Below are 26880 nucleotides of genomic sequence, written 5' to 3'. Positions count from 1 at the left end.
TCACCTTTCTTTTAATATTTCAATTTTTTATTTTTAATTGGAGAATACTTGCTTTACAATGTTGTGTTGGTTGCTAGTGTACAACAATGTGAACCAGTCATAAATATACATATATTTCCTCCTTCTTGAGCCTCTCTAGCACCCATCCCCATCTCACTCCCCTAGGTCGTCACAGAGCACAAGGTGAGCTCCCTGTGCTACACAGCAACTGCCCGCTGATTATCTATTTTACACATGTAGTGTATATATTGCAATGCTACTCTCTCAATTTGTCCTGCTCGTTCCGTCCCCTGCTGTGTCCACAAGTTTCCTCTACATCTGCATCTATATTCCTGCCCTGCCAATAGGTTCATTAGTACTATTTTTCTAGATTCCATATATATGTGTTAATGTATGATACGTGTTTTTCTCTTTCTCACTTCACTCTGCATAATGGCCCTAGGTTTATCCACCTCACTAGTACAGACTAAATGCATTCTTTTTTATGGCTAGTGATATTCCACTGTATATATGTACCACAACTTCTTTATCCATTTATCTGTGGATAGATATCTAGGTTGTCCATTTATCTGTGGATAGATATCTAGATCGCACAGAGTTGGACACAACTGAAGTGACTTAGCAGCAGCAGTAGCAGCAGCAGCAGCAGATATCTAGGTTGCCTCCATGTCCTAGCTATTGCAAATAGTGTTGCAATGAACACTGGGATATATGTGTCTTTTTTAATTGTGGTTTTCTCAGGCTATATGCTCAGGAGTGGGATTTCTGGGTCACATGGTAGTTTTATTCCTCGTTTTTTAAAGCATCTCCATATGATTCTCCATAATCTCTGTATGTTTAAGGATATGAAAGAAGTACATATAGCCAAAAGAAAAAAAATAAGAACAAATGGGCCACATATTTCTAGCAATTCTTTCATACATTATCAAGGCACTCATGTCATTAGATGGAGTAGGAAGTGGCAACCCACTCTAGTATTCTTGCCTGGAAAATTCCATGGGCAGAGGAGCCCAGCAGGCTACAGTCCATGGGGTCACAAAGAATCAGATATGACTGGTTAACTGAGCACGTGTGCACACATGTCATTAGATGAAGAATAAGGGAAACCTTTATTGCATTAAGCCCACAAACATGCTAAATCACATTTCCAAACACATTTTTATTTGAAGAGCTTAGGAAGTAAGAAGATTGTATTAACAAGAGTGCATAGAATCTCCAAGTGGCACCTACCTCCTGGCCGTTCGTGTTCTCCATCTGTGTGTAAGAGCATGGCAATGGGCATCCCTACATTCTTGGATCTTCCAGCCACAACAACATTTTTTCCAAATGTTTCAATTCCTTAAAACACAGAGTTTGATTTAAATGAAGAATAAACAACAAGAAGCAAAGTAATCATCTGAACAGCTAACTGAGATATTCTTTAAAAACCTCTGATTAAATTTGAATTATTTTGTGAATTGTCTATAATGTTCCAACATTCATTATTTAAAAATATTTCTTTTTATATTTTTCGGTTTTGTCACTTTCCCTCTCATTATATCCTCATTAAAAAAAAACCATAAACATTTTCAAGTTGTCATTACATTATTTTAAACATTAAAATTCACATGAAGAGGTAGATGTGTGAAGACTTAAAATATATTAACTATTTATCATAAAACAGGCAAGGTACAACAATGTCAAGATTAACTGGCAACCAAACTTTGACCAAATTTAGAACAAAATGAAGTGGGAAAAAGTATTTTTCATAAAATTTATGCGGTTTACTTCACAGGAGAGAAGCACTAAATGTACGGATTTAGAAAGATCTAAAAGGTAAAGCTTACAGATTTCATACACTTAACTTCTTTGGGGCATAGTTTATTCATAAGTAAAATGAAAAAATTAGAATTAAAGTTTTATAACTATTAAAATCCTATGAATATAATTCTAGGATCTGCTTTCCCTTGAAAGTTCTCTTTCTCAGTTAGAAAAGAACAGATTGGGATAAGGAGATGCTGCCAGAAATGTGACAGTGATGAGGCAAGGGAACCATCACCTGCCTGTTCGAGGGTCTTTGAGAGTATTATTTTATTTAGAGCACAATTCAAGGGCAAGCGTCTACAATGAAAACCTAGGTCATCAGAGATGGCTCAAATGTTCAGCACGTTTTATTTTTAAAGGTAAGGAAAAACATAACACATTTTGAAAAATGTATATCAAAATACCTTAAGTTTTTAGTTTTAAAGTAGGGAGATAAATCGATTATTTGGAAAATGCACACCCTGAGAGCTGAAACAGCAGTTACTTGTAACCTGGTACCAGTTCTTCTTTTATCTTATTTCAGATTATTATTCAATTTCTATAACTTTATCTATTTCTGTAGACTGAAGTTTAATGGCCTATCTTCTTTCATCCTTTCCATCAAGGCAATGCACAAATGCTCATGTGGCACTTAGCACCTATGTCCCATAGACCAACCTGTTCTTCTGATGATTTCCCAAACAGCACTAGCAGTGGCAGGTATGAGGGAATGCTGATCAAGACACAGTCTTCCAATGTTAATAATATGAAATCCATCTACATCTTTTTCAGGGGATATTCCATTGCATACTGTCCGCTCATCCATATGGTCTGGAAGTAAATAAAATTGATTTAATTTTACAATTGTTCTTTATCTGGAAGCCTGAAAAATTATATATGAGGGCCTTCAGCCAGATCACTTATGGTTCAGTTTCAGTTAAGATATACAATCATTACTCTATTCCTTTTCTTGCCATGAAAATATTAAGTCAAAGGGTTCTTGACCAATGGTTGTAATTAACTTCTGTAAGAGTATATGCAGGTACAGAACCAGAAGTGACTAGCCTGGTAAAAAGGAAAAATCTGTAAAATAAAACAATACCAATGAGATCTGGGAATGGTCAGATGATAAAGCTTTGCCACATAAGTTTGCATATTTAAATCTATGTTTTTCCTATACAAAATATATCCATGAATAAGCTTCTATTGAATATCGCTAGCATTATAGGTTAAAAGGGCTATTAGTGTTAAAAATAGCCGTAACATCATTAATGCTTAGCTTCCTCCCAAATGACATAAAAGAAAAGCAAATAAAACACACACACACACACACACACACACATCATTTCCCTGAAGCATTATTACACTGAAATACAAAATATCATTATGGTTTTCTTTTTGAAGGGAAAAGAACATAACTTGAGTAATGAATTAACCAAATGAGATATGAGATGCCAATCATCTCATTTTGAAAAGTAGGCTCTTAATACTATTCTGTACGGTGTAGCTTAAGTTACCCTAAACCCAACAATTAACCCACATGCCTAAAATACTAAAATAAAGGTGTATATTCTATATAAAAGTTTATTTGTGCATTATACAATGAATGCCACTTACACATAATTTTTTAAACATTATCAATGCCTAAGTTCTAATTGTTTTCAGAGAGCCATGCTTTGTGTCTTTTATCTTTTGTATCCTAAAAGGGACACTTTTGCCATCTTACTTTCGATGGAGCTACTTTCGATTGGAACTACTTTAAATAGCTCCAAATTGCCATTATTAGACTGCCAAAGTCCTTTATATATGTAAAAGACACAATTACTCATATTCAAATAGAAATTGGGTCTCAGGAATTCTTTCCAGTGACTAGTTTGTCACTTTCAGCTACTGTATTCATTCTATAATGTCCTAGCAGAGTAAGCCTCCATGTGTTTTCTCTGAAGATAGAAGATTACTATACAGGTTCTAGCAAAACTTTTTTTAGAATTAAACATTCGAGGACAATATTTACTATTTGAGGACAAAAACACTGGTTCCTTTTAAAACCTGGATGGTGGTGATGATGATGATGATGGAGATGATTCATTTCTAGACACCGACTCATGCAGAAGCTTCATGCCATGAATATTTCTTACAAGAAAATCAAAAGTTTTGTAAATAAAAAAAAGAAATAACTGTAATTGAACTCTCCATTATGAGCTATGACTTAAATTAGTTTATTTCCAAGTTCAAAATTGGCTACAGTATATTATGGGCCAATAACATATGAACGGGGGCTTCCCTGGGGGTTCAGCGGTAAAGGATCCACCTGCCAATACAAGAGATATGGATTTGATCCCTGGGTGGGGAAGATTCCCTGGAGAAGGAAATGGTAACTCAGTCCAGCATTCTTGCCTGGGAAATCCCCTGGACAGAGGAGCCTGGTGGGCTACAGTCCATGGGGCCACAGAGTCAAACACAACTTAGCAACTAAACAACAACAACAAATGTATATATGATAGGAAGAATTCAACAAAGGCTCTTCGTAGATTTTGAGAGCCATCCTCTTATCAAGTAAGTCTGAACTATACTGAATTTAGCCATCTACTGGTCTGTGCTGCTTTATTCACTAAAAATTACACATTGTAGTGAATAATACATCTCACACAATAGCTGAAATACTCAGGGAAAATGTAAGCATCTGAAAATTTGGGACAAGCACTAGAAACTGGCAATTACAGACCTGTTCTCTCATGTGCTTCTTAAACTTTTAACTCAGATCATCATTTCTGAACAATTCTGTCATAATTAAATTTTGTTTAAAAGACAAGTATGTGGACATATAAAAGGTATGATGTAAAGAATACATGAAAACTGATTTTTAGTGTGGCTATTATTTAATCTAAAGGGAAAAGCCTATGTGAGTAGATTAAAAAATGTTAAGATCATAAAAATCAAAAAGAAAAAAATCATGGAGTTTTATGTAACTCTACATGCTCTCAGCAGTAAATCAAATCTCACCTACATCCTTTACCAGGAAAGATGTAAATTTTATTATGTAATCTACAGTATATGAAAATAATATGAGTTAATATATCTCATATTCAAATAATGCTTTCTAATGTTCATGTTATCATTATACAGATTTCCCCTTTGGTCTTCATAGTTACCAGGAATGAAGGTAGAAAAGATATCTCCATTTTAAAGATGAAGCTCAAAATTTTGAGACTTAGTCAATCTCAAACTACTATTGAGAGGAAAGTCCAGAAATCAAATCCCCATCTCTTTGCACTAAAACAAGCTTTTCTTTCTGTGTTAGATACAAATCATAAATATCAATCTTCTTAAATAAGTTATAAATTAATATAAATTAATAGGAGAAAGGGTCCCTATCCCTTCTAATCAAGACATTTGATAATTCTAAAATATCCCAAGGAAGATAGCGTTCCTTCTTATTGTTGTTGTTCAGTCACTCAGTCAGGAGACTGTGACTCCATAGCCTGCAGCACATTAGGCTTCCCTGTCCGTCACCAACTCCCGGAGCCTGCTCAAACTCATGTCCATTGAGTTGGTGATACCATCCAACCATCTTATCCTCTGTTGTCCCCTTCTCCTCCTGCCGTCATTCTTTCCCAGCATCGGATATTTTCTAATAAGTCGGCTCTTTGAATCAGGTGGCCAAAGTACTGGAGCTTCAGCTTCAGCATCAGTCCTTCCAATGAATATTTAGGACTGATTTCCTTTAGGATTGACTGGTGTGATATTCTAGCAGTCCAAGGGACCCTCAAGAGTTTCTCCAATACCACAATTCAAAAGCATCCATTCTTCAGTGCTCTTTATGGTCCAACTCTCACAACCATATACGACTATTGGAAAAACCATAGCTTTTACTATATGGACCTTTGTTGGCAAAATAGTGTCTCTGCTTTTTAATATGCTGTCTAGGTTTTTCATTGCTTTTCTTCCAAGGAGCAAGCATCTTTTAATTTCAAGGCTACAGTTACCATCTACAGTGATTTTGGAGCCCAAGAAAATAAAGTCTGTCACTGTTTCCATTGTTTCCCCATCTATTTGCCATGAAGTGATGGGACCAGATGCCATGATCTTCGTTTTCTGAATGTTGAGTTTTAAGCCAGCTTTTTCACTCTCCTCTTTCACCTTCATCAACAGGCTCTTTAGTTCCTCTTTGTTTTGTTTCTTCTAGGCCTTCACAGACAACAGTGCTCTTGAATTAGCTAACATCTTCCAGTGGCTCAGACAGTAAAGAATCTGCCTGCAATGCAGGAGACCCAGGTTCAGTCCCTGGGCCAGGAAGATGCCCTGGAGAAGGAAATGGCAACTTACTCCAGTCTTCTTGCCCAGAGAATCCCAGGGACAGAGGATCCTAACGGGTTACAGTCCATGGGGTCCCAGAGTCCGACATGACTGAGCAACTAACATGTATCTTAGTACACACACAAAAGCATCAAACATTTTGCAGCAAATGCTACCTTTTGTTAAATGAGTAATAGAAATAAATATATTTCGTGATTTTGACTGACTGCTACTGAAAGTCCCCTGATGTCTCATCCCTGTGGCCCATGACTTGAAAGGAAGAAACAATCACAAGATTCAGTAGCATTAATTTTTTTCCTAATCATTATAAAACACTTTTGATTCATAGAATACACTGGCAAACAACTAACCAGTTAATATCTTATACAAATGAATGGGAAAACTGGCATTATTCACTTTGCGTGTATTTTTCCCATCTATTTAATACTATGAAAAGTAATTAAATCAAGCCAGGAAAAAAAGTCTTCAATTAAATTCATAATACCACAATAGAACAGCTCAGGGAATGTCCTTATGGACCATGCTTTAGAACTATAACACTTAATACGTATTTCTGTGATTTATTTATAATATGTTTAATTGCCTTAGGACAAGGAAAAACAACAAAAAGAAAACAAACAAATTACTGGCTTATTTTCCATCCAAGGATTTTCACCTTACTGTTTAAAAGCACTTATTTCCACTTTCCCAGTGCCTGTTGGATAAGGATAAGCTCATCAGTTCAGTTCAGTTCAGTTCAGTCGGTCAGTCATGTCCCAACTCTTTGTGACTCCATGACCCGCAGCATGCCAGGCCTCCGTCCATCACCAACTCCCGGAGTCCACCTAAACCCATATCTATCGAGTTGATGATGCCATCCAGCCATCTCATCCTCTGTCATCCCCTTCTCCTCCTGCCCTCAATCTTTCCCAGCACCAGAGTCTTTTCAAATGAGTCAGCTGTTCACATCAGGTGGCCAAAGTTTGGAGTTTCAGCTTCAACATCAGTCCTTCCAATGAACACCCAGGACTGATCTCCTTTAGGATGGACTAGTTGGATCTCCTTGCAGTCCAAGGGACTCTCAAGAGTTTTCTCCAACACCATGGCTCAAAAGCGTCAATCCTTCAGTGCTCAACTTTCTTTACAGACCAACTCTCACATCCATACATGACTACTGGAAAAACCATAGCTTTGACTAGACGGACCTTTGTTGGCAAAGTAATGATGTCTCTGTTTTATAATATGCTGTCCAGGTTGGTCATAACTTTCCTTCCAAGGAGCAAGCATCTTTTAATTTCATGGCTGCAGTCGCCATCTGCAGTGATTATGGAGCCTCCCCCCCAAAATAAAGTCTGTCACTGTTTCCACTGTTTCCCCATCTATTTGCCATGAAATGATGGAACCAGATGACATGATCTTCGTTTTCTGAATGTTGAATGTTAAGCCAACTTTTTCACTCTCCTCTTTCACTTTAATCAAGAAGCTGCTTAGTTCTTAGCTTTCTTCCATAAGGGTGGTGTCATCTGCATATCTGATATTATTGATATTTTTCCTGGCAATCTTGATTCCAGCTTGTGCTTCTTCCAGCCCAGCGTTTCTCATGATGTACTCTGCGTATAAGTTAAATAAGCAGGGTGACAATATACAGCCTTGATGTACTCCTTTCCCTATGTGGAACCAGTCTGTTGTTCCATGTCCAGTTCTAACTGTTGCTTTCTGACCTGCATACAGGTTTCTCAAGAGGCAGGTCAGGTGGTCTGGTATTCCCATCTCTTTCAGAATTTTCCACAGTTTGTTGTGATCCACACAGTCAAAGGCTTTGGCGTAGTTAATAAAGCAGAAGTAGATGGGTTTTTTGGAATTCTCTTGCTTTTTCGATGATCCAATGGATGTTGGCCATTTGATCTCTGGTTCCTCTGCCTTTTCTAAAACCAGCTTGAACATCTGGAAGTTCATGGTTCACATATTGCTGAAGACTGGCTTGGAGAATTTTGAGCATTACTTTACTAGCGTATGAGATGAGTGCAATTGTGTGATAGTTTGAGCACTCTTTGGCATTGCCTATCTTTGGGATTGGAATGAAAGCTGACCTTTTCTGGTCCTGTGGCCTCTGCTGAGTGTTCCAAATTTGCTGGCATATTTAGTGCAGCACTTTCACAGCATCATCTTTTAGGACTTGAAATAGCTCAACTGAAATTCCATCACCTCCACTAGCTTTGTTTGTAGTGATGCTTCCTAAAGCTCACTTGAGTTCACATTCCAGGATGTCTGGCTCTAGGTGAGTGATCACACCATGCGATTATCTGGGTCATTAAGATCTCTTTTGTATAGTTCTTCTGTGTATTCTTGCCACCTCTTCTTAACATCTGCTTCTGTTAGGTCCACATCGTTTTTGTCCTTTATCGTGCCCATCTTTGCATGAAATATTCCCTTGGTATCTCTAATTTTCTTGAAGAGATCTCTAGTCTTTCCCATTCTGCTGTTTTCCTCTATTTCTTTGCACTGATCACTGAGAAAGGCTTTCTTATCTCTCCTTGCTATTCTTTAAAACTCTGCATTCAAACGGGTATATCTTTCCTTTTCTCCTTTGCCTTTTGCTTCTCTTCTTTTTACAACTATTTGTAAGGCCTCCTCAGACTACCATTTTGCCTTTTTGCATTTCTTTTTCTTGGCGATGGTCTTGATCCCTGTCTCTTATACAATGTCTTGAATCCATCCATAGTTCTCCAGGCACTCTGTCTATCGGATCTGATCCCTTGAATCTATTTCTCACTTCCACTGTATAATCATAAGGGGTTTGATTTAGGGTCATACATGAATGGTATTAAACTGATTTACTCATAGCTTTCTCAGTTGATAGCAATTCCATCCTTCTGTGTTATACAGAAGTTATGCTTACTTGCTAGAAAAATCTGAAGTCATTCTGAACACTTTCACACAGAATATCTAATCAACAAAAATTTATTCGTTCTTCCTTCACATCACATATAGCACTTCACTGGTCTCACCATGTCTACTCTAGTTCAGTTCAGTTCAGTCGCTCAGTCGTGTCCGACTCTTTGTGACCCCATGAATCACAGCACGCCAGGCCTCCCTGTCTATCACCAACTCCCGGAGTTCACTCAAACTCACGTCCATTGAGTTGGTGATGCCATCTAGCCATCTCATCCTCTGTCATCCCCTTCTCCTCCTGCCCCTAATCCCTCCCAGCATCAGTCTTTTCCAATGAGTCAATTCTTTGCATGAGGTGGCCAAAGTATTGGAGTTTCAGCTTCAGCATCAGTCCTTCCAATGAACACCCAGGACTGATCTCCTTTAGGATGGACTGGTTGGATCTCCTTACAGTCCAACTGCAAGAGTCTTCTCCAACACCACAGTTCAAAACTATCAATTCTTTGGCGCTCAGCTTTCTTCACAGTCCAACTCTCACATCCGTACATGACCACAGGAAAAACCATAGACTTGACTAGACGGACCTTTGTTGGCAAAGTAATATCTCTGCTTTTGAATATGCTATCTAGGTTGGTCATAACTTTCCTTCCAAGGAGTAAGCGTCTTTTAATTTCATGGCTGCAATTACCATCTGCAGTGATTTTAGAGCCACCAAAAATAAAGTCTGACACTGTTTCCGCTCTGGTTCAAGAAGCCATTATTTTTCCTGTGAATTCTTGTAACAGCTAATTCTCTAGCTAATTGTTTCTATATTTGCATCTATATAATCTGTTCTCAAAATAGCAGAGGTTTTATTTTTGAAATGCATGTTTGATCACACCACTCTTCTCCTCAAAACCCTGCTCTTCTTGCTATTCTTCTAACATATCAGGCATCTCCTAGCTTGGTTATTGCTCCTCTATCTGCCTGGAGGCTTTACCAAAAAAACCTGTCAATTTAGCTAAATCCTTCTTTTTTTTCAAATCTTTGTTTAAATTCCACATTCTTTGTAATAGTATTCTGACCATGTTATTTCAACAGTAGGTTCCATGTCTAATAATGTTGAAGTTGTTTATATTGGACCAAATTTCTCAAGGAAAACAACTATAAACATTGGAAAAATATATTAAAAAAGAACTATCAAAGATGTATTGTACAGTACAGAAAATAAAGCCTATATTTTGTAATAACTGTAAGTGAAACATAAAATTTTTAAACATTTTCAAAAAACACAACTCTCTGAAAGCACTGGAGAGTTACTTGAAATAGATTTGTAAGAGAATGGACATCTGAAAGAAATGTCACTGGAAGAGTTTCCCATCTGAGAGGTTTTTCTAGGCAGAATTTAGATAAAAATCTGTGGTCTTCCTTGCTTAAGGAATCAAAGGACAAAGTTTGGGGCTACTACAGAAGTTGGAAATTGAAGGGGTATATCTATCCAGGAAAAGAGAAAACCACAAAGGGGAGAGTCAAATTGTGCCTATAATTTCTTCCCAAAACTCTGACTGACCCCTGGACAATACACATAAGAGGCAAACCCCAAGAAGCCCATCTAATGCTAAGAGAACTAAACAGAATGCATCTGTGGCTCAACAAGGGCAAAGAAAAGCCTGAAGTCTTCAATGTGATAGGCATTCACACACAAAAAAACTTTTACAGCAAACATTATACTTAATAATGAAATACAGACTCTTTTCCCAAGATCAGAAGGTGGCAGAAGTGTCCACACCCACCATCTCTAATTCAGTATTTTATTGGAGATCCTAGCTGGTGTAATAAGAGAAGGAAAATTAAAAAAAGAAGTCTAAAGATCAGAAAGGATGATGTTAAACTCTCTCACCACAGATGGTTGTTTATGCAAAACCTTGTAAAGAATATGCATGACAACAAAAGAACAAATAAAGTGAATTTAGCAAGATCACAGAATATAAAGTCAATATCCAGAAAAATAAATTGCATTTCTGTATACAAGAAACAACTAAAATATGAAATTTTAAAAATTCTATTTATAATAACTCAGATCAGAAAATACTTAGGAATAAATTTTAAAATTTAGGGCATGATTTTTATAATGAAAACTACATAATGTTGCTGATGGATGACCTAAATAAATGGAAGGTGTACAGTATTCAGGAGTCCTGGTGGCTCAGATGGTAAAGAATCTGCCTGCAATGCAGGAGGCTCAGGTTCCATTCCTGGGTTGGGAAGATCCCCTGGGGAAGGGAATGGCTACCCATTTATAGGCTGGAAGATTCAATAATATTAAGATGTCAGTTCTTTCTATTTGATCTGTTGATTCAACATAATTGCAAAGACAACCCGGTGAGGTTTTTTTGTAGAAGTTGACAACCTGATTCTAAAATGTATATGGCTATGCAAAGGACTTAGGACATCCAAAGAAATCTTAAAAATGAACAAAAAGGACTTAGGATACCTGACTTTAAGACTTGCTACAAAGCTACAATAATCAGCACAGAGTGGGGCTGGTATGAAAGTGAAAGTGTTAGTCGCTCAGTCGTGTCCAACTCTCTTCAACCCCATGAACTGTAGCCCACCAGGCTCCTCTGTCCATGGGATTTTCCAGGCAAGAATACAGGACTAGGTAGCTGTGTAGGGATAGACAAATAGATCAATGGAACAGAATAGAGAGCCCAACTTTAAATGGACACTTACACAGTCATTTGACTATTTACAAAGTTGCCAAAAGCAATGTAATGAGAGAAGGAAAGCATTTTCAACAAATAACACTTGAATAATTTGACAGTCATATAGGGAAAAAACCAACAACAACAGCAACAAAGAGACACAATCCTTACTTCATTCTGTGAAGGAGAAAATTTGTCATATGTGTCTCTTTGACATGAGGATTACATTTTATCTCCCTCTTTAAATTCTTCAGCTGCCTAAAGAATTTAGATAGAGTTGTTCCCAGAACAGAGGTACAGAGGTATCACCCGAAATATCTGCAAAGAATATGGGCTAGGAGTGCTGGGGGAACTCTAGGCAGGGCCTAGAAATCAGAGTCCACCCTGTATCCCATTGCCTCTGCGTAGCCCAGCAAACATTTGCTTCCTAAACATTTGCTTTTCTGTCTTCAGGTGAATTGCCTGCCTCTCCTTTGAAGTCCCAAACCTAACTGCCAAGAGAAACTGGGGAATGTAAGGAAACATGCATGCTTGGAGTATTTTATTTGTCTGCCACACACACACAAAAAAAAACAGATCTAAACTAGGGGTTGACAAAATTATAATAATATCAGAAGACATGGGCTGGGAAAGGCTCTCTGAACCAGTGGCATTTAAGCTAAGACCTGAAAGCTGGAAAAGAATTCAGCTCTGGTACATCTGATAACCAATGTAGTTAAGAGATCAGAGGCTCAATAAAGTCCAATTCAAATAATAAAATGTGCATTATCCTAACATGTCCTCTGTATAATAAATACTCCAAAATAAAAATATAACATCCCAAGTACCCCTCAAACATCCTGATTCTCTTTACCATGCTCTATGTTTTCTCTTTTCCCATAGCATATCAACTTCTAAAAAAATACAGTAATTACTTATTATGTTTATTTTTTATTGTCTATCTCCCCTACTACTCCACAAAGGTAGAAATTTCTGTCCTTTTTTTTCACTAATGTATTCCTAGCACAAATAACAGTGCCTGAAAATTTGTTTAAATAACTACCTTTGATTTATAAATGAAGATACTGAGGCAAATGAGTGGTAAACTGGAAACAATTAGAGTAGACTACTGCAAGGAAAAGGTGCCTGATTCTCCTGCAATCTCTGATATCCCTCTTTTACAAATACAATGCAAAAAAAATCAAAAGTAGCTTTCACTAAAATCTTGATTTGTCAATAGCTGCATCTACATTATTAGATATTTGGCATTTTTACACTCTCCAATATAAATTTAATGTGTAAAAGATTCATGTTTCTTTGTTTTTCATTTATTTCTTCCTTTCAGGACTTGAAAAATAAGAAATCTCAGGTAAAGTTTTATGCAGGTATGTTAAAGTCCAAGTGTGGACAAGACCCCTGGAAATTCACTCATTTACTCACTCAACAAATATTTGTAGATTTACAATATTTAAATGATTACTGAGTGTCTACCATTGTTCTAAAGTGAAAAGTGAAAGTGTTAGTCTTTCAGTCATGTCCGACTCTTTGCAACCCCATGGACTGTAGCCTGGCAGACTCCTCTGTCCATTGAATTCTCCAGGCAAGAATACTGGAGTGGGTTGCCATGTCCTTCTCAAGGGGATCTTCCCAGCCCAGGGATCAAACTGGGTCTCCTGCACTGTGGGCAGATTCCTTACCAACTGAGCCACCAGGGAAGCTCAGCACTGTTCTAAGGGTTTAGAATATATAAGTGAATCAAACAAACAAAACTCTTATCCTCTGGAGCTCACATTTTAGTCAATCATTTAGCTGTAGCCTCTTGATGAGCTGGGCTTCCCTAGTTGTGGCTCAGATGGTGAAGAATCTGCCTGCAATGTGGGAGATCTGGATTTGATCCCTGGGTCAGGAAGATCCCCTGGAGAAGGAAATGGCAACCCACTCCAGTATTCTGGCCTGGAGATTCCATAGACAGAGAAGCCGGGTGGGGTAACAGTCCATGGGATCACAAAGGGTCTGACATGGCAGAGTGACTAACACACTTTCACACTCTTGATGAGTTAATTATTTTCCCAGAGTAAATACAGTTTTGGAAGCTGTGTTCACGGTTCTCAAACCAGTACATAATATTATTTAAGTTACACCCTCTGGGTTCTACGTCAATGTTTCAAGACACAAAATACGTATCAGATGCTTACCTCTTGCCCAATATCATTTAAGAATTGTTACAGCATCAAGCAGTGACAAGACAAAAAGGCAATGGGAAGTGACTCGAGTCTCACTGTATTACTCCACCCCTAAATCTGAGAAGACAGTAGAACTCAGAGGCGGAGTGGATGCCCAGAAAGGGGTGGATCTGGCTCTCCACCCTTTCTTAGCCTCTTTCTCCTATAGCCACAGAAACTAGGCAGACATTCCTAGGCAGGCTGACTTCACAGGCTCTTTAAAAAGTTAATGAAGTGGGAACCTACACATCACGCAAAGGTTTGACCTTTATAAGTTTCTTGAGTGACGTGAAGAGTAGACGGAGATCCAAAGATTGCATTATTCTTCAGAAGTGGTGTTGAAGACACCCTGGTTTTCTAAACCCTTGGATTTCTAGACACTATACACTTCTGTCAAATACATTGTACTGAACTGGAAGCTATGTCTTTTCCACAGAGGAAACAGTCTGATAACCGAGCATATCTATTCTAATGAATTCCTTTAACACAAAAGGGAAAAGAAGAGATACTGTGTTTCAGGGATTTCCTGGCAAAGTTTTTAAGGATAGTGCGTCTCAAATTGTTTTCTAACCACCCCTTTACCCTAGTGACTATCACAGAATCATATATAGATTGTATTCTAGGTAAATATTTTTTTGAACTGGAAAAAGAACAAAGAGGGTCTGAGAGAAATCATTTAAACACTTCTCTTTAAAGAATTCTACAAAGAAACATCCAGACATTTCAAAGGGTCTTTTGATTTTGGTGAATTCCTTATCAAAGCCGAAAGCACTCAAAAATAGTTAAGGACATTATGACAGAGGAAAGAGAACAATAGGAAAAAAAAGAAGCAACGATTGTTGTTCTAAGAAATTCCAGACTGTGAAGATATTTTGAGAAGTAAATAATCTCAAGTTACATGATATAGTCTGTTTAGGATAGCAACTGCTCAAAAAGACATAATTATATAGATCTGAGGGACTAAAATAACTCTTGGGATGATTTCCCTTTGGAAATAAATAGGAAGAAACACATATGGCTACAGGGACTAACCAATCCTACTGATATATAAAGCACATCTAAGTGATTTACTCAGCTTTCTCTATAAACCATTAAACAAAACACACACACATAAAAAAACAGTTTGCTTAACGCTGCCATCATGTGGTTATCATAAGCCAGCGCAGAATTTTCCATTTTGTTCCCCTGTGCTGTGCTGTGCTGTGCTTAGTTGGTTGTATTTGATTCTGCAACCCCATGGACAACAGTCCATTAGGCTCCTCTGTCCATGGGGATTCTCCAGGCAAGAATACTGAAGTGGGTTGCCCTGCCTTCCTCCAGGGAATCTTTCCAACCCAGGAATCAAACCCAGGTCTCCCTCATTGCAGGCAGATTCTTTACCAGCTGACCTACCAGGGAAGCCCTTTCTTCCCCTACCTGCCCCTCATACAAATTCTCTGAAAAAAGTCTTACCTATAAGAAAAAATTTTTAAGTAGATGAGTGATTTGCAGCGATGACTTTGTTTCTTGGGCTTCCCTTGTGACTCAGCTGGTAAAGAATCCATCTGCAATTCAGGAGACCTGGGTTTGATTCTTGGGTTGGCAAGATCCCTTGGAGAAGGGAAAGTTTACCCACTCTGGCCTAGAGAATTCCATAGACTGCAGAGTCCATGGGGTCGCAGAGTCGGACATGAATGAGTGACTTTCACTTGTTTCTATGTTCACACTAAATCATGTCAGAAAGGATTTGAACAAACTATTGTTTAAAATCTGGCCCTTTTTCTTTGCATAAACTTTAAATGCATAAATTTTTGAATGACTTGTGACACATGATATTTGGTCCAAGCATAATCCAGTTTTAAATAATTAACTAGTTATTTTCATAGTAAGCTAGGCATATGCAAATTTGCCACCCCAAACAAAAGTTATGGACTTGACTATAAAAAATCTATATTTAATCATATATTTCATCCATTAACCCACCCCATTTCCTGCTCCAACCTTAGGTAAACTTCATCCCACATCCTGATCTTATCATTCCCTTGACTTCCTTTCCATAAGAGTTCTATAGTATCCATTTGTATTCCTAATAGATTTGTTTTTTAAATAATTTTATTTAAGAATATTTGAATATAGTAGACTGCATATATTTAAAGTACACAATTTGATAGGCTTTCACATATGTATATACTTGTAAAACCATTATCACAATCAAGATGATGAACATATATATACCACTCTGGAAAGTTTCTACAGGCCCCTTTTCCTCATCTCGTTCTCTCTCCCCTTCCTGCCCCTTAACCTCCAACTACTTTGTAAACACTTGCTATGGGGCTGAACTGTGTCCCCTCAAAATTCATGTGTTGAATCCCTGACCCCTAATGTAAATGATATATAATTAGGTTTATATGAAGTCATCAGAGTGGGGCCCTCATGATGGGATTAATACCCTTACAAGAAGAGACGTCAGTTTCTGGTTCAAGATGGTAGAGTAGGACGTGTGCTCATCTCCTCCTGCAAGAGCACCAAAATCCTAACTAGCTGTTAAACAACCATCAACAGGAGGATGCTGGAACCCACCAAAAAAGGATGTCCCACATCCAATGACAAAGAAGCCACAGTAAGACGGTAGGAGGGGCACAATCGTGAGAAAAAATATTCCCACATCCGCTGGCGGGGGGATGACCCACAAACTGAAGAACAATAATACCAAAGAAGTTCTCCCACAGTTGTGATGGTTATGAATCCCACATCAGGCTTCCCAGCCTGGGGATCCAACAAAGGGACTGGGAATCCCCAGGGATCTGAATCTGATCTTCTTGATGTAGGGATCAAATCTGTGTCTCTTGTGGTTTCTGCATTGGCAGGCAGATATTAACATAACCACTCCAGCTTTCTTTTGATCTACCTTAGTATAGCGTATCTTTTCCATCTTTTTTCTTTTAACCTCTCTAGGCGACTTCACTTTCACTTTTCACCTTCAGGCATTGGAGAAGGAAATGGCAACCCACTCCATTGTTCTTGCCTGGAGAATCCCAGGGAAGGGGGAAGCCTTGTGAGTTGCCGTCTATGGGGTCGCACAGAGTTGAACACGACTGAAGCGACTTAGCAGCAGCAGCAGTAGGCTTTTATATGTAAACTATATTCCTCGTAGGTACCATATAGTTGGATCTTGTTTTTTATTCAATTTGACAACCTCTGACATCTAATTGGATTATTTACAACATTACATTTATGTGATTAAATCTATCATCTAGCTATGTGTTTTCAATGTTCCCCCATTTCCTTTCTTCCTTTAGAATAACTTGAACATTTTAATGATTGGATAGTATCTCTTTTACTAGCTTTATTAGCTCTAACTCTTTGTTTTGTTTCAGCAGTTGCTTATGGCTTTATAGTATATAACCATAACTTATTTCAGTCACTCTCAAGTGACATTTTATCACTTTACATATAGCATAAGAATCTAACAATAATGTTTTATCATTTCTTCCTTTCTGACTTTTGTACTATTGCTGTTATGCATGTTACAAACCACACATTACATTGTTTTTATTTTGGGATAAATGCCAATTATATTCTAAAATGATTTGAAAAATAATTTAAGAAAAATACCATAAATACTTAGTCATGTGGCTACCAATTTCAGTGTTCTTCATTCCTTTGATAATATACATATTGTATCATTTCTTTCTGCCTGAAGGACTTCCTTTAACAAGTTTTACAGTGTGGGTATGCACATGATTGTTTTCACCTCTATCTGGACTCTACTCTCTCTACATTAATAAAAATGCTTTTTTTGCCTTTAAAGATGTTTTCACTATAGACCTCATGATTGACAGTTATTTCGTTCTTTCAGTACTTTAAAGATTAAGATGTTCCATTGTCTTCTTGCTTACATTTCTGAGAAGTCTGCTATTTCCCTCTTTTTGTTCCTCTGTATGTAATGAGACTCCCCATCCCCTTGCCACTTTCAACATTATTTTTAATCACACTGGATTTGAAGAATTTCATTTTGGGGTTTTGGTATAGTTGTCTTCCTATTTCATGGGCTGAGAGTTTGTTGAGCTTCTTAGATCTGTGTATATATAGTTTTTATCATATTTGTGTTTGTGTGTGTGTGTGTGCTTTACTCTGAAACTCCAATCCATTATGAAAGAATACTTATTTCTTATTCATGTAAGCCTCTGCCAAGAGTCCCACCTTCTGAGACTTCCCTGGTGGTTCAGTGGTTAAGACTTCCAATGCAGGGGGTGCAAGTTCAATCCCTGTTTGGGGAGCTAAGATCCCACATGTATTGTGACCAAAAAACCAAAGCATAAAACAGAAGCAACATTGTAACAAATTCAATAAAGACTTTTAAAAAATGGCCCACATAAAAAAAAAAAACTTAAAAAAAAAAAGAATTCCACTTCTTTTCATCTCATAATTGGCAATCATCTATAACACCTAGATTTCATGATAACTGCAACAAAAATGGCTGTGGCTCTGGGAGGCCACATAGCTTTTAATTATCTCAGTCCAGAAGTGACTCAAAAAAGTCACTTATCCTCACAGCCCAGTAACCAAAACTCACATGGCCCCAATCTAATTGCCAGGAGAAGCTGGGAAATGTAAGGAAATGTGTGGCTGTTTGGCACACTTGAAAAGCAGATCTAATACAAGAATTGATAGAACTAAAGTAATTTCAGAAGGTGTAGGCTGAGAAAGGCTCTCTGAACCAGTGGAATTTAAGCTAAGACTTGAAAGTCAGAAAGAAGTCAGCCCTGGTATCTTTGAAAGATAACCAATGTAGTTAAGAAGTCAGAGGCTAAAGCCCTATTCAAGAAATAAAATGTATCTTATCCTAGCCTGTCCTTTGTATAAGAAATACTATCACTACAGGAAGCTTTCAAGGATATGGAGTATAAGAGCCTCACCAAATACTGATCGGTGACAGAAATTAATAAATACACTACTCAGATGTAGAAGAATATGCAGGAGGATGAAACTTCAATGACACACATACACTAAAAACAGTAGCTGTGAAGCTACAGGGTTCATTTATTTCAGCAATAACAGTCACTAAGAGTCTACCATGAGGCAAGGTAGAATAATATTGTTGACTGCAATTTCCCCTACTTTGGTGGAACTGATAACTAATAATCTAGTAGAAGAAACATAGTACTAAAAAGCAATGAAATATTCTATGTGGAATTGGTTTTCCCCATAAAGAAAAGGAGAGAAAGCTACAACAAAGGTGATTTCTAATTTAGAAACTATTTAGAAATAAGCAAGAAAAAGTTCCACAAAACTGGAGAAGTCCAGAGTGATAAAAATTTCTCACTCTGGTCAAGAACATTAAAAATTGAGCAATAAGTATTCTGCATACATAAATTCCATAATCTCTCAAGAAAAACAACTATAGTAAGATCATTTCTTTCTTTTTTTCCCCCTCCAAATGAAGAATCAAGGTTTAGACAAATACACATATCTATGTTCACTAATTAGGTCAACATCAACATTTATATGCCTACTAATAACTAGAAAAATTTATCTTTGTTAAATCTACACTGTGAATTCTAACTCTTCTTACTCACCCTCTCTATTTTCAATCCTTTAATCCTGTATTTCATTCTAATTTCTCTATTCAGTCCTTTCACATAAATTGGAAGATGTTGATCTGTAAAGGCATCAAACTAGATAACTGAAGGGAAATATCTGAAAAACTACTTTAGAAAAAGATAAGATCAAAAAATTTCCCCACTCTACTTATAATTTTCTAACCAGAAATAGATGAGAAGTAGATTTCCTAGAAAGCAAGAAAATACAAAAAGTGAGTAAGCATCTCCCTTGGTGCTTGACTTAACTCAGTTTTAAGACTGTGATTATGACTGAAAGAATGCTATAACTGGATATCTAGTACTTCTCTGCTACTCATATGCTGTAGCATATGAGTGAAACCTATGTAGCATATGAAACCTTAACAAGTTTCGTTTCCTTAACTATAAACCATGGATCAAAAAAATGTACTTACCGGTAAAGGTTCTTGTGAGCGTTAAATGATTTACGTATATAAAGCACTTAACAATGCCTGGCAATAATAAATGGCAAAAATTTGCCATTACTAATACTAGTAATAGTTGTTGTCATGGAACAATAGTAAAATAACACATTAAAATTTAATTGAGTGATTGCTGTTTCCTGGGCTTCCCAGGTGGCTCAGTGGTAAAGAATCTGCCTGCCAATGCAGGATATGCAAAAGATGCAGGTTTGATCCCTGGGTCGGGAAGATCTCCTGGAGTAGGAAATGGCAACCAACTCCAGTATGCTCACCTGGAAAATTCCATGGGCAGAGGAGCCTGGCAGGCTATAGTCCATTGGGCCACAAAGAGTCAGACACAACTGACTCAGGACATACACTCACAGTTTTCTAGACTTATATCTGAATTGCTGTTGTTGTTCAGTTACTCAGTTGGGTTTGACTCTTTGCGACCCCACAGACTGCAGCATGCCAGTCTCTCTTGTCCTTTACTATCTCTCGAAGTTTGCTCAAATTCATGTACATTGAGTCAGTGGTGCCATTCAACTGTCTCATCCTCTCGCCTCCTTCTTATGCCTTCAATCTTTCCCAGCATCAGGGTCTTTTCCAATGAGTCAGCTCTTCACATCAGCCGGCCAAAGTATTGGAGCTTCAGTCCTTCCAATGAATATTTAGGGTTGATTTCCTTGAGGATTGACCGGTTTTATCTCCTTGCTGTCCAAGAGACACTCAAGAGTCTTCTCCATCACCACAGTTCGAAAGCATCAATTCTTCGGCACTCAGCCTTCTTTATGGCCAACTCTCACATCCCTACATGAGCACTGGAAAAAGCTTTGACTATACAGACCTTTGTCGGCAAAGTGATATCCCTGCTTTTTAACATTGTCCAGGTTTGTCACAGCTTTTCTTCCCAGGAGCAAGCATCTTTAATGTCCTGACTGCAGTCACCGTCCGCAGTGATTTTGGAGCACAAGAAAATAAAGTCTGTCACTGTTCTCACCTTTTCCCCTTCTGTTTGCCATAAAGTGATTGGACTGGATGCCACGATCTTAGTTTTTTGAATGTTGAATTTTAAGCCAGCTTTTTCACTCTCCTTTTCCACCCTAATCAAGAGGTTCTTTAGTTTCTCTTCACTTTCTGCCATTAGTGTGGTATTATTTGCTTATCTGAGGCTGTTGATATGTCTCCTGGAAATCTTGATTCCAGCTTGTGATTCATTCAGCCAAGCAGTTTGCATGAGGTACTCTGCATATAAATTAAATAACTAGAGTGAAAATATTGTCATACACCTTTCCTAATTTTGAACCAATCAGTTGTTCCATGTCTGGTTCTGATGGCTGCTTCTTGACCCACACACAGGTTTCTCAGGAGACAAGTTGGTCTGGTATTCCCATCTCTAAGAATTTTCCAGTTTTTTGTGATCCACATAATCAAGGGCTTTAGCATAGTCAATGAAGTAGAAGCAGATGTTTGTCTGGAACTCCCTTCCTTTCTCCATGTCCAGCAGTATTTAAGGTGACAGCTAAAACCATTTTGGAGAGTCACTCAGTTTTCCTGAGTCTCTCCCAAGTACACAAGTTACTAAAATTTTGTTTGTTTTTCTCTTGTTAATCTGTCTCAGGTCAACTTAATTCCTAGACCAGACAGAAGAAACAAGAAGGGAAAATGTCATCCTCCTTGAAAGCCTACATCAAAAGATTGATGAGTTAATTTAAATACTTTATGTTATAACACATTGTTTAAGGTAATTGCATTGTGTTATGGTTTCCTGGGCTTGCCTTGTGGCTCAGCTGGTAAAGAATCAGCCTGCAATGTGGGAGACCTGGGTTTGAACTCTGGGTTGGGAAGATCCCCTGGAGAAGGGAACAGCTACCCACTCCAATATTCTTGCCTGGAGAATTCCAACTTATTCTGCTAAACAACAAATTTTATGTACCAGTATAATGTACATTAAGTCAATAAGTAATATAGTTGAGTCTTCTCACCTGCAATATGAAGAAGATAATGCCTACCCATAAGGCTATTTTGATGATTAAATAAAATCATCCCTATAAAAGAATACTTGCCACATAGCAAGCACACATTACTCACGAGCTAACACTGACAAGTTGGTGAGGGCGGTAACATGATGGTGAAGGCATGAGGGACCCATGAACCTGGGTTCATGTCCCAGCTCAATTACCAGCTCTGTGACCTGAGAGGAAGTTACATAACTTCTCTGTACTTCAAATTCATCATTAGTAAAATGTACATAATAATAGCTCCCCATCTGCATTGGGAAATTGTGAGGATCCAGTGAATCAATAAAAGTAAAGAGTATAATAATGCTTATAATAATAATGCCTATAATAAAGGCTTAATTTTAATCAGTGTTATTTTGTATGTTATTGGCTCCTCAGCTAGGTAGAAGACTGCCCTTTCTCAAAGCATCCAGATAAGTGTTATCACCATATCCCTTTGGCTCTTGCTTCTCAGTTTCTTTTTTTTTTTTAATTTATTTATTTTAATTGGAGGCTAATTACTTTCCAATATTGTCATGGTTTTTGCCATACATTGACATGAATCAGCCATGGGTATACATGTGTCCCGCATCCTGAACCCCCCTCCAACCTCTCTCCCCATCCCATTCTTCAGGGTCATCCCAGTGCATGGGCTTTGAGTGCCCCATTTCACGCATCGAACTTGGGGCTGGTGATCTATTTCACATATGGAAATACACATTTTTCAATGCTATTCTCTCAAATCATCCAACCCTCGCCTTCTCCCACAGAGTCCAAAAGTGTGTTCTTTATATCTGTGTCTCTGTTGTTGTCTTGCATATAGGGTTATTGTTACCATCTTTCTAAATTCTACTTATATGCATTAATATACTGTATTGGTGTTTTTCTTTCTGACTTACTTCACTCTGTATAATAGGCTGCAGTTTAATCCACCGCATTAGAACTGCTTTAAATGTGTTTTTTTAAATATTTAATAGTAATATTCCGCTGTGTATATTTCTTATCCATTCATCTGCCGATGGACATCTAGGTTGCTTCCATGTCCTAGCTACTGTAAACAGTGCTGTGATGAACATTGGGGTACATGTGTCTCTTTCAATTCTGGTTTCCTCATTGGGTATGTCCAGCAGTGGGATTGCTGGGTCGTATGGCAGTTCTATTTCCAGTTTTTTAAGGAATCTCCACACTGTTCTCCATAGTAGCTATACTAGGTTGCATTCCCACCTACAGTGTAAGAGGGTTCCCTTTTCTCTGCACCATCTCCAGCATTTATTGCTTGTAGACTTTTTGATAGCAGCCATTCTGACCAGCGTGAAATGGTACCTCATTGTGGTTTTGATTTGCATTTCTCTGATAATGAGTGATGTTGAGCATCTTTTCATGTGTTTGTTAGCCATCTGTATGTCTTCTTTGGAGAAATGTCTGTTTAGTTCTTTGGCCCATGATTTGATTGGGTCGTTTATTTTTCTGGTATTGAGCTGCATGAGCTGCTTGTATATTTCTAAAATGAACACAGGACTCAATTTATTTTAGTACAAGCAGGTCACCATTGCCATCTAGTGGCAAACTGCTAGCAAATTCAATAAGGAGGAATATTGCCCATACTGCTACTGCTACTGCTAAGTCGCTTCAGTCGTGTCCGACTCTGTGCGACCCCATAGACGGCAGCCCACCAGGCTCCCCCGTCCCTGGGATTCTCCAGGCAAGAACACTGGTGTGGGTTGCCATTTCCTTCTCCAATGCATGAAAGTGAAAAGTGAAAGTGAAGACGCTCAGTCGTGTCCGACCCTCAGCGACCCCATGGACTGCAGCCTACCAGGCTCCTCCGTCCATGGGATTTTAAAGGGGTAAATTTTCTACAGATGTGAATTTAATTCTTTAAGACAAACTAGATATTTGGAAATTTGTGATACATTTTCTATAACAATTTGAATTGGATACAAATATAAGTGGGGAAAACTTAAAAACTGAAAACCACAAGAATGTTGCTTGGCAAATACAGCAGTACCAAAAAAATAAAGATTCTTATTTTGCATGAGCCAAACAATTGGGTTTAAACTCAATGCCAAAAAATTTTTGGACAGACTTGTGATGTTAATATACCCCTGATATTTTCCAGGTCCTAGTCTTCTATGATATCACATGAGTGTGCTGTATGTGTTGAATTCCTTTTGTAGTTATAACAGTATGGGATAAATCACTATGCTAATTTTAACATGATGAATCTACAGTATTATCTGTCAGAAGCATTTTTCTTAAGGGCAAACCTTAATAACTTCTAAGATCTGTTCCAACTTTTTGACCTTTTAAATGCAGCCATATAAGAGGAAAAGAATTAGAAATGGGAATATGGAGTGTAATTTAAACAGCACAAATGTTATAACATATAGCTAGGATATTAAGTTATATTATTAGATAAGTTAAAATACTAGCACCATACAAAGAACACAGACAATTACATCATTCGGCTTTAGTTTCTGCAAGTCAAAACCTATAAAATAATTCAAAACTGCACAAAACTACTATAATCTATAATATTCAGGCTAATCCTTGCTTATCTCATTGAAATATGCATGAATTTCAGAGCTATAATTCAGTCAAATGACACCTGTCTTCCAACAACACAGTTCAAATTTTAGTTATCACGGTGTCTTAACTGTCAATAATTATATAAGAGCTATCAACTCTCAGACAGTAAAGAAACTGCCTGCAATGCAGGAGACCCAGGTTCAAACCCTGGATCAGGAAGATCCCCTGGAGAAGGGAATGGCAACCCACTTCTGTTTGATGGGCTTCCTAGGTAGCGCTAGTGGTAAAGAACCCGTCTGCCAAAGTAGGAGACATTAAGAGATGCAGATTTGATCCCTGGGTCAGGAGGATCCTCTGGAGGAGGGAATGGCAACCCACTCCAGTATTCCTGCCTGGAGGGTCCTATGGACAGAAGAACCTGGAGGGCTACAGTCCACAGGACTGAAAAGAGTCAGACACGACTGAAGCAATTTGGCATGCATGCATGCATGCCGACTCTTTGGTCCAAATATCACTATGTAAGTTTAACAGACGAAGTCTGTGAATGCTTGGTCACTGTACATCTGTTACTAAATTCAAACACAGATAGCAAATCATATTGCCTCCTTGGGTTTCAGGGATAAATTCACTGACATTTCAAAAAAGTACATAATCAAAAGAGGGAATTAGCCCATAAAGATGAAAGTTCAACAAAGAAATAAATGTGATGATGCTGGAAGTAAAAATTGGATGTGAACCGAAGATCTGAAGATGGCAACAGCAAAGCAAAGATAAAAGAGACCTAGGCTAGCAAGAAGGTAAGGGCCATGACTGTAAAAGTCGCTTCAATAGGATTCTAATGGACTGTAAATGGGTTGGTTGGAAAAGACCCTAGAAGCTGATACCATGTCCTTTGGAGTGATGCAGCTATGAAGCCAAAGGAACTTAGTCATCGCAAATGGATCAAAATAAATGAGGAACAAAAATGATGACAACGCCCAGAGGAAGTGACACCAGAATCAAACCTCACACTAAAGAAACTCTTGGAGATATTTCATGACTTTGAAAGGACAAAGGACAAAATGGAAGTTAATCCAAACTTAAAAAGAATTTGACAATTTAATTCACCAAGGCAGAGAAAAAATGCTTGCTCCATGTAAGTTTTATCATGAGAAGGCAAGTAACTGTTCAAACTCCTCTTGATAAGATTTTGGCAATGAAATAAAGTACTTTAATGCTCAATGTTTCTAATGTTTTAAATTACAGTGTACTGGATAAATATTAGTTTCATTATTTTGTTCATCTCCTCAGTCCAGTTCAGTCTCTCAGTCATGTCCAACTCTTTGTGACCCCATGGACTGCAGCACGCCAGGCCTCCCTGTCCATCACCAACTCCCAGAGTTTACTCAGACTCATCTCCATTGAGCTGGTGATGCTATCCAACCATCTCATCCTCTGTCATGCCCTTCTCCCCCCGCCCTCAGTCTTTCCCAGCATCAGGATCTTTTCCAATGAGTCAGCTCTCCGCATCAGGTGGCCAAAGTATTGGAGTTTCAGCTTCAACATCAGTCCTTCCAATGAACACCCAGGACTGATCTCCTTTAGGATGGACTGGTTGGATCTCCTTGCAGTCCAAGGGACTCTCAACAGTCTTCTCTAACACCACAGTTCAAAAGCATCAATTCTTTGGTGCTCAGCTTTCTTATAGTTGAACTCTCACATCCATACATGACTACTAAAAAAACAATAGCTTTCATCTCCTTACATGTTTATAAACCACGGTAAGAGAGTTTTTAATGTTTTGAGAAAACATTTTAAAGGTCACAGAACAATTGTTATTTTCCTATTGATTTGTTAAGATCCTTTGCCCAATTTCAACTTAGTCATTTTCATGGTCTCGCACTATTGTGCAAAACAAGAACTGCATGTATTATTGCCAAAGCCTAAAGTTTTCTTTCACAATTTTCAGTCACTATAAACATGTCATTCAGAAATTGCCACCTTGAATGCTACTATAATGGCTAGTCCCTTTCTGAACCTATTTTATAAATGACTTGTGGTGTCATGACATAATGTTGAAAGACGTCCTTGCCCCTAACCAAATTAGATACACAGAAGAGCATTATGTACCTGGCAGTGGCAACTGAACTAATATACCACTGACTCTTGGGTCCACATTCAATTGATCAGTTATATCCAACAGTTCTTCCTGAGAAACATCCTTAGGTTTTAGAATGATCTCACTACAGATACCTGAAAGAAAAACAAGCACAGAAAGTCACTTGACTAACAAAGATGTGTTTTTTCATTAATGGTGTCTTACACAGTGTTTGATTGGTTCCCTCTGTTCTTATCCCACTGAAAGAAAAGGCCCTTCTACAAAAGTGATGTTCAAAGCACCATCAGGACAGAACTTTTAAATGATACAGATGTTTTCTTATGATTCACATGCATTCTTTGGCCCAGTATCCCATGCGACAAATTGCACTTATTTGTGATGAGCTACTGTTAGTGGA

General features: G+C 38.0%; 1 protein-coding gene across 18 annotated transcripts in view; it reads right to left on the bottom strand.

The window, feature by feature from the left end:
* MTHFD2L (methylenetetrahydrofolate dehydrogenase (NADP+ dependent) 2 like) overlaps window positions 1-26880 on the bottom strand; it is a 142039-nt gene that overhangs the window by 96157 nt on the left and 19002 nt on the right. For all 18 annotated transcript variants that reach the window (XR_009601076.1, XR_009601080.1, XR_009601079.1 and 15 more), the window contains 3 exons: window positions 26495-26617; window positions 2461-2613; window positions 1231-1338 (listed from right to left, as the gene is read on the bottom strand). Coding sequence is in view for 13 of the 18 variants with exons in the window: in XM_004009908.5 (XP_004009957.3) it covers window positions 1231-1338; window positions 2461-2613; window positions 26495-26617 (384 nt within the window). In the remaining 5 variants the exon portion in view is untranslated. The remainder of the gene's footprint in view (window positions 1-1230; window positions 1339-2460; window positions 2614-26494; window positions 26618-26880) is intronic.

This window comes from Ovis aries, chromosome 6 (assembly GCF_016772045.2).
Source record: "Ovis aries strain OAR_USU_Benz2616 breed Rambouillet chromosome 6, ARS-UI_Ramb_v3.0, whole genome shotgun sequence".
In the NCBI taxonomy this organism is placed as follows: Eukaryota; Metazoa; Chordata; class Mammalia; order Artiodactyla; family Bovidae; genus Ovis; species Ovis aries.
Note: the sequence above shows the minus strand (reverse complement) of the source record. Positions and strands in the feature narration are given on the sequence as shown.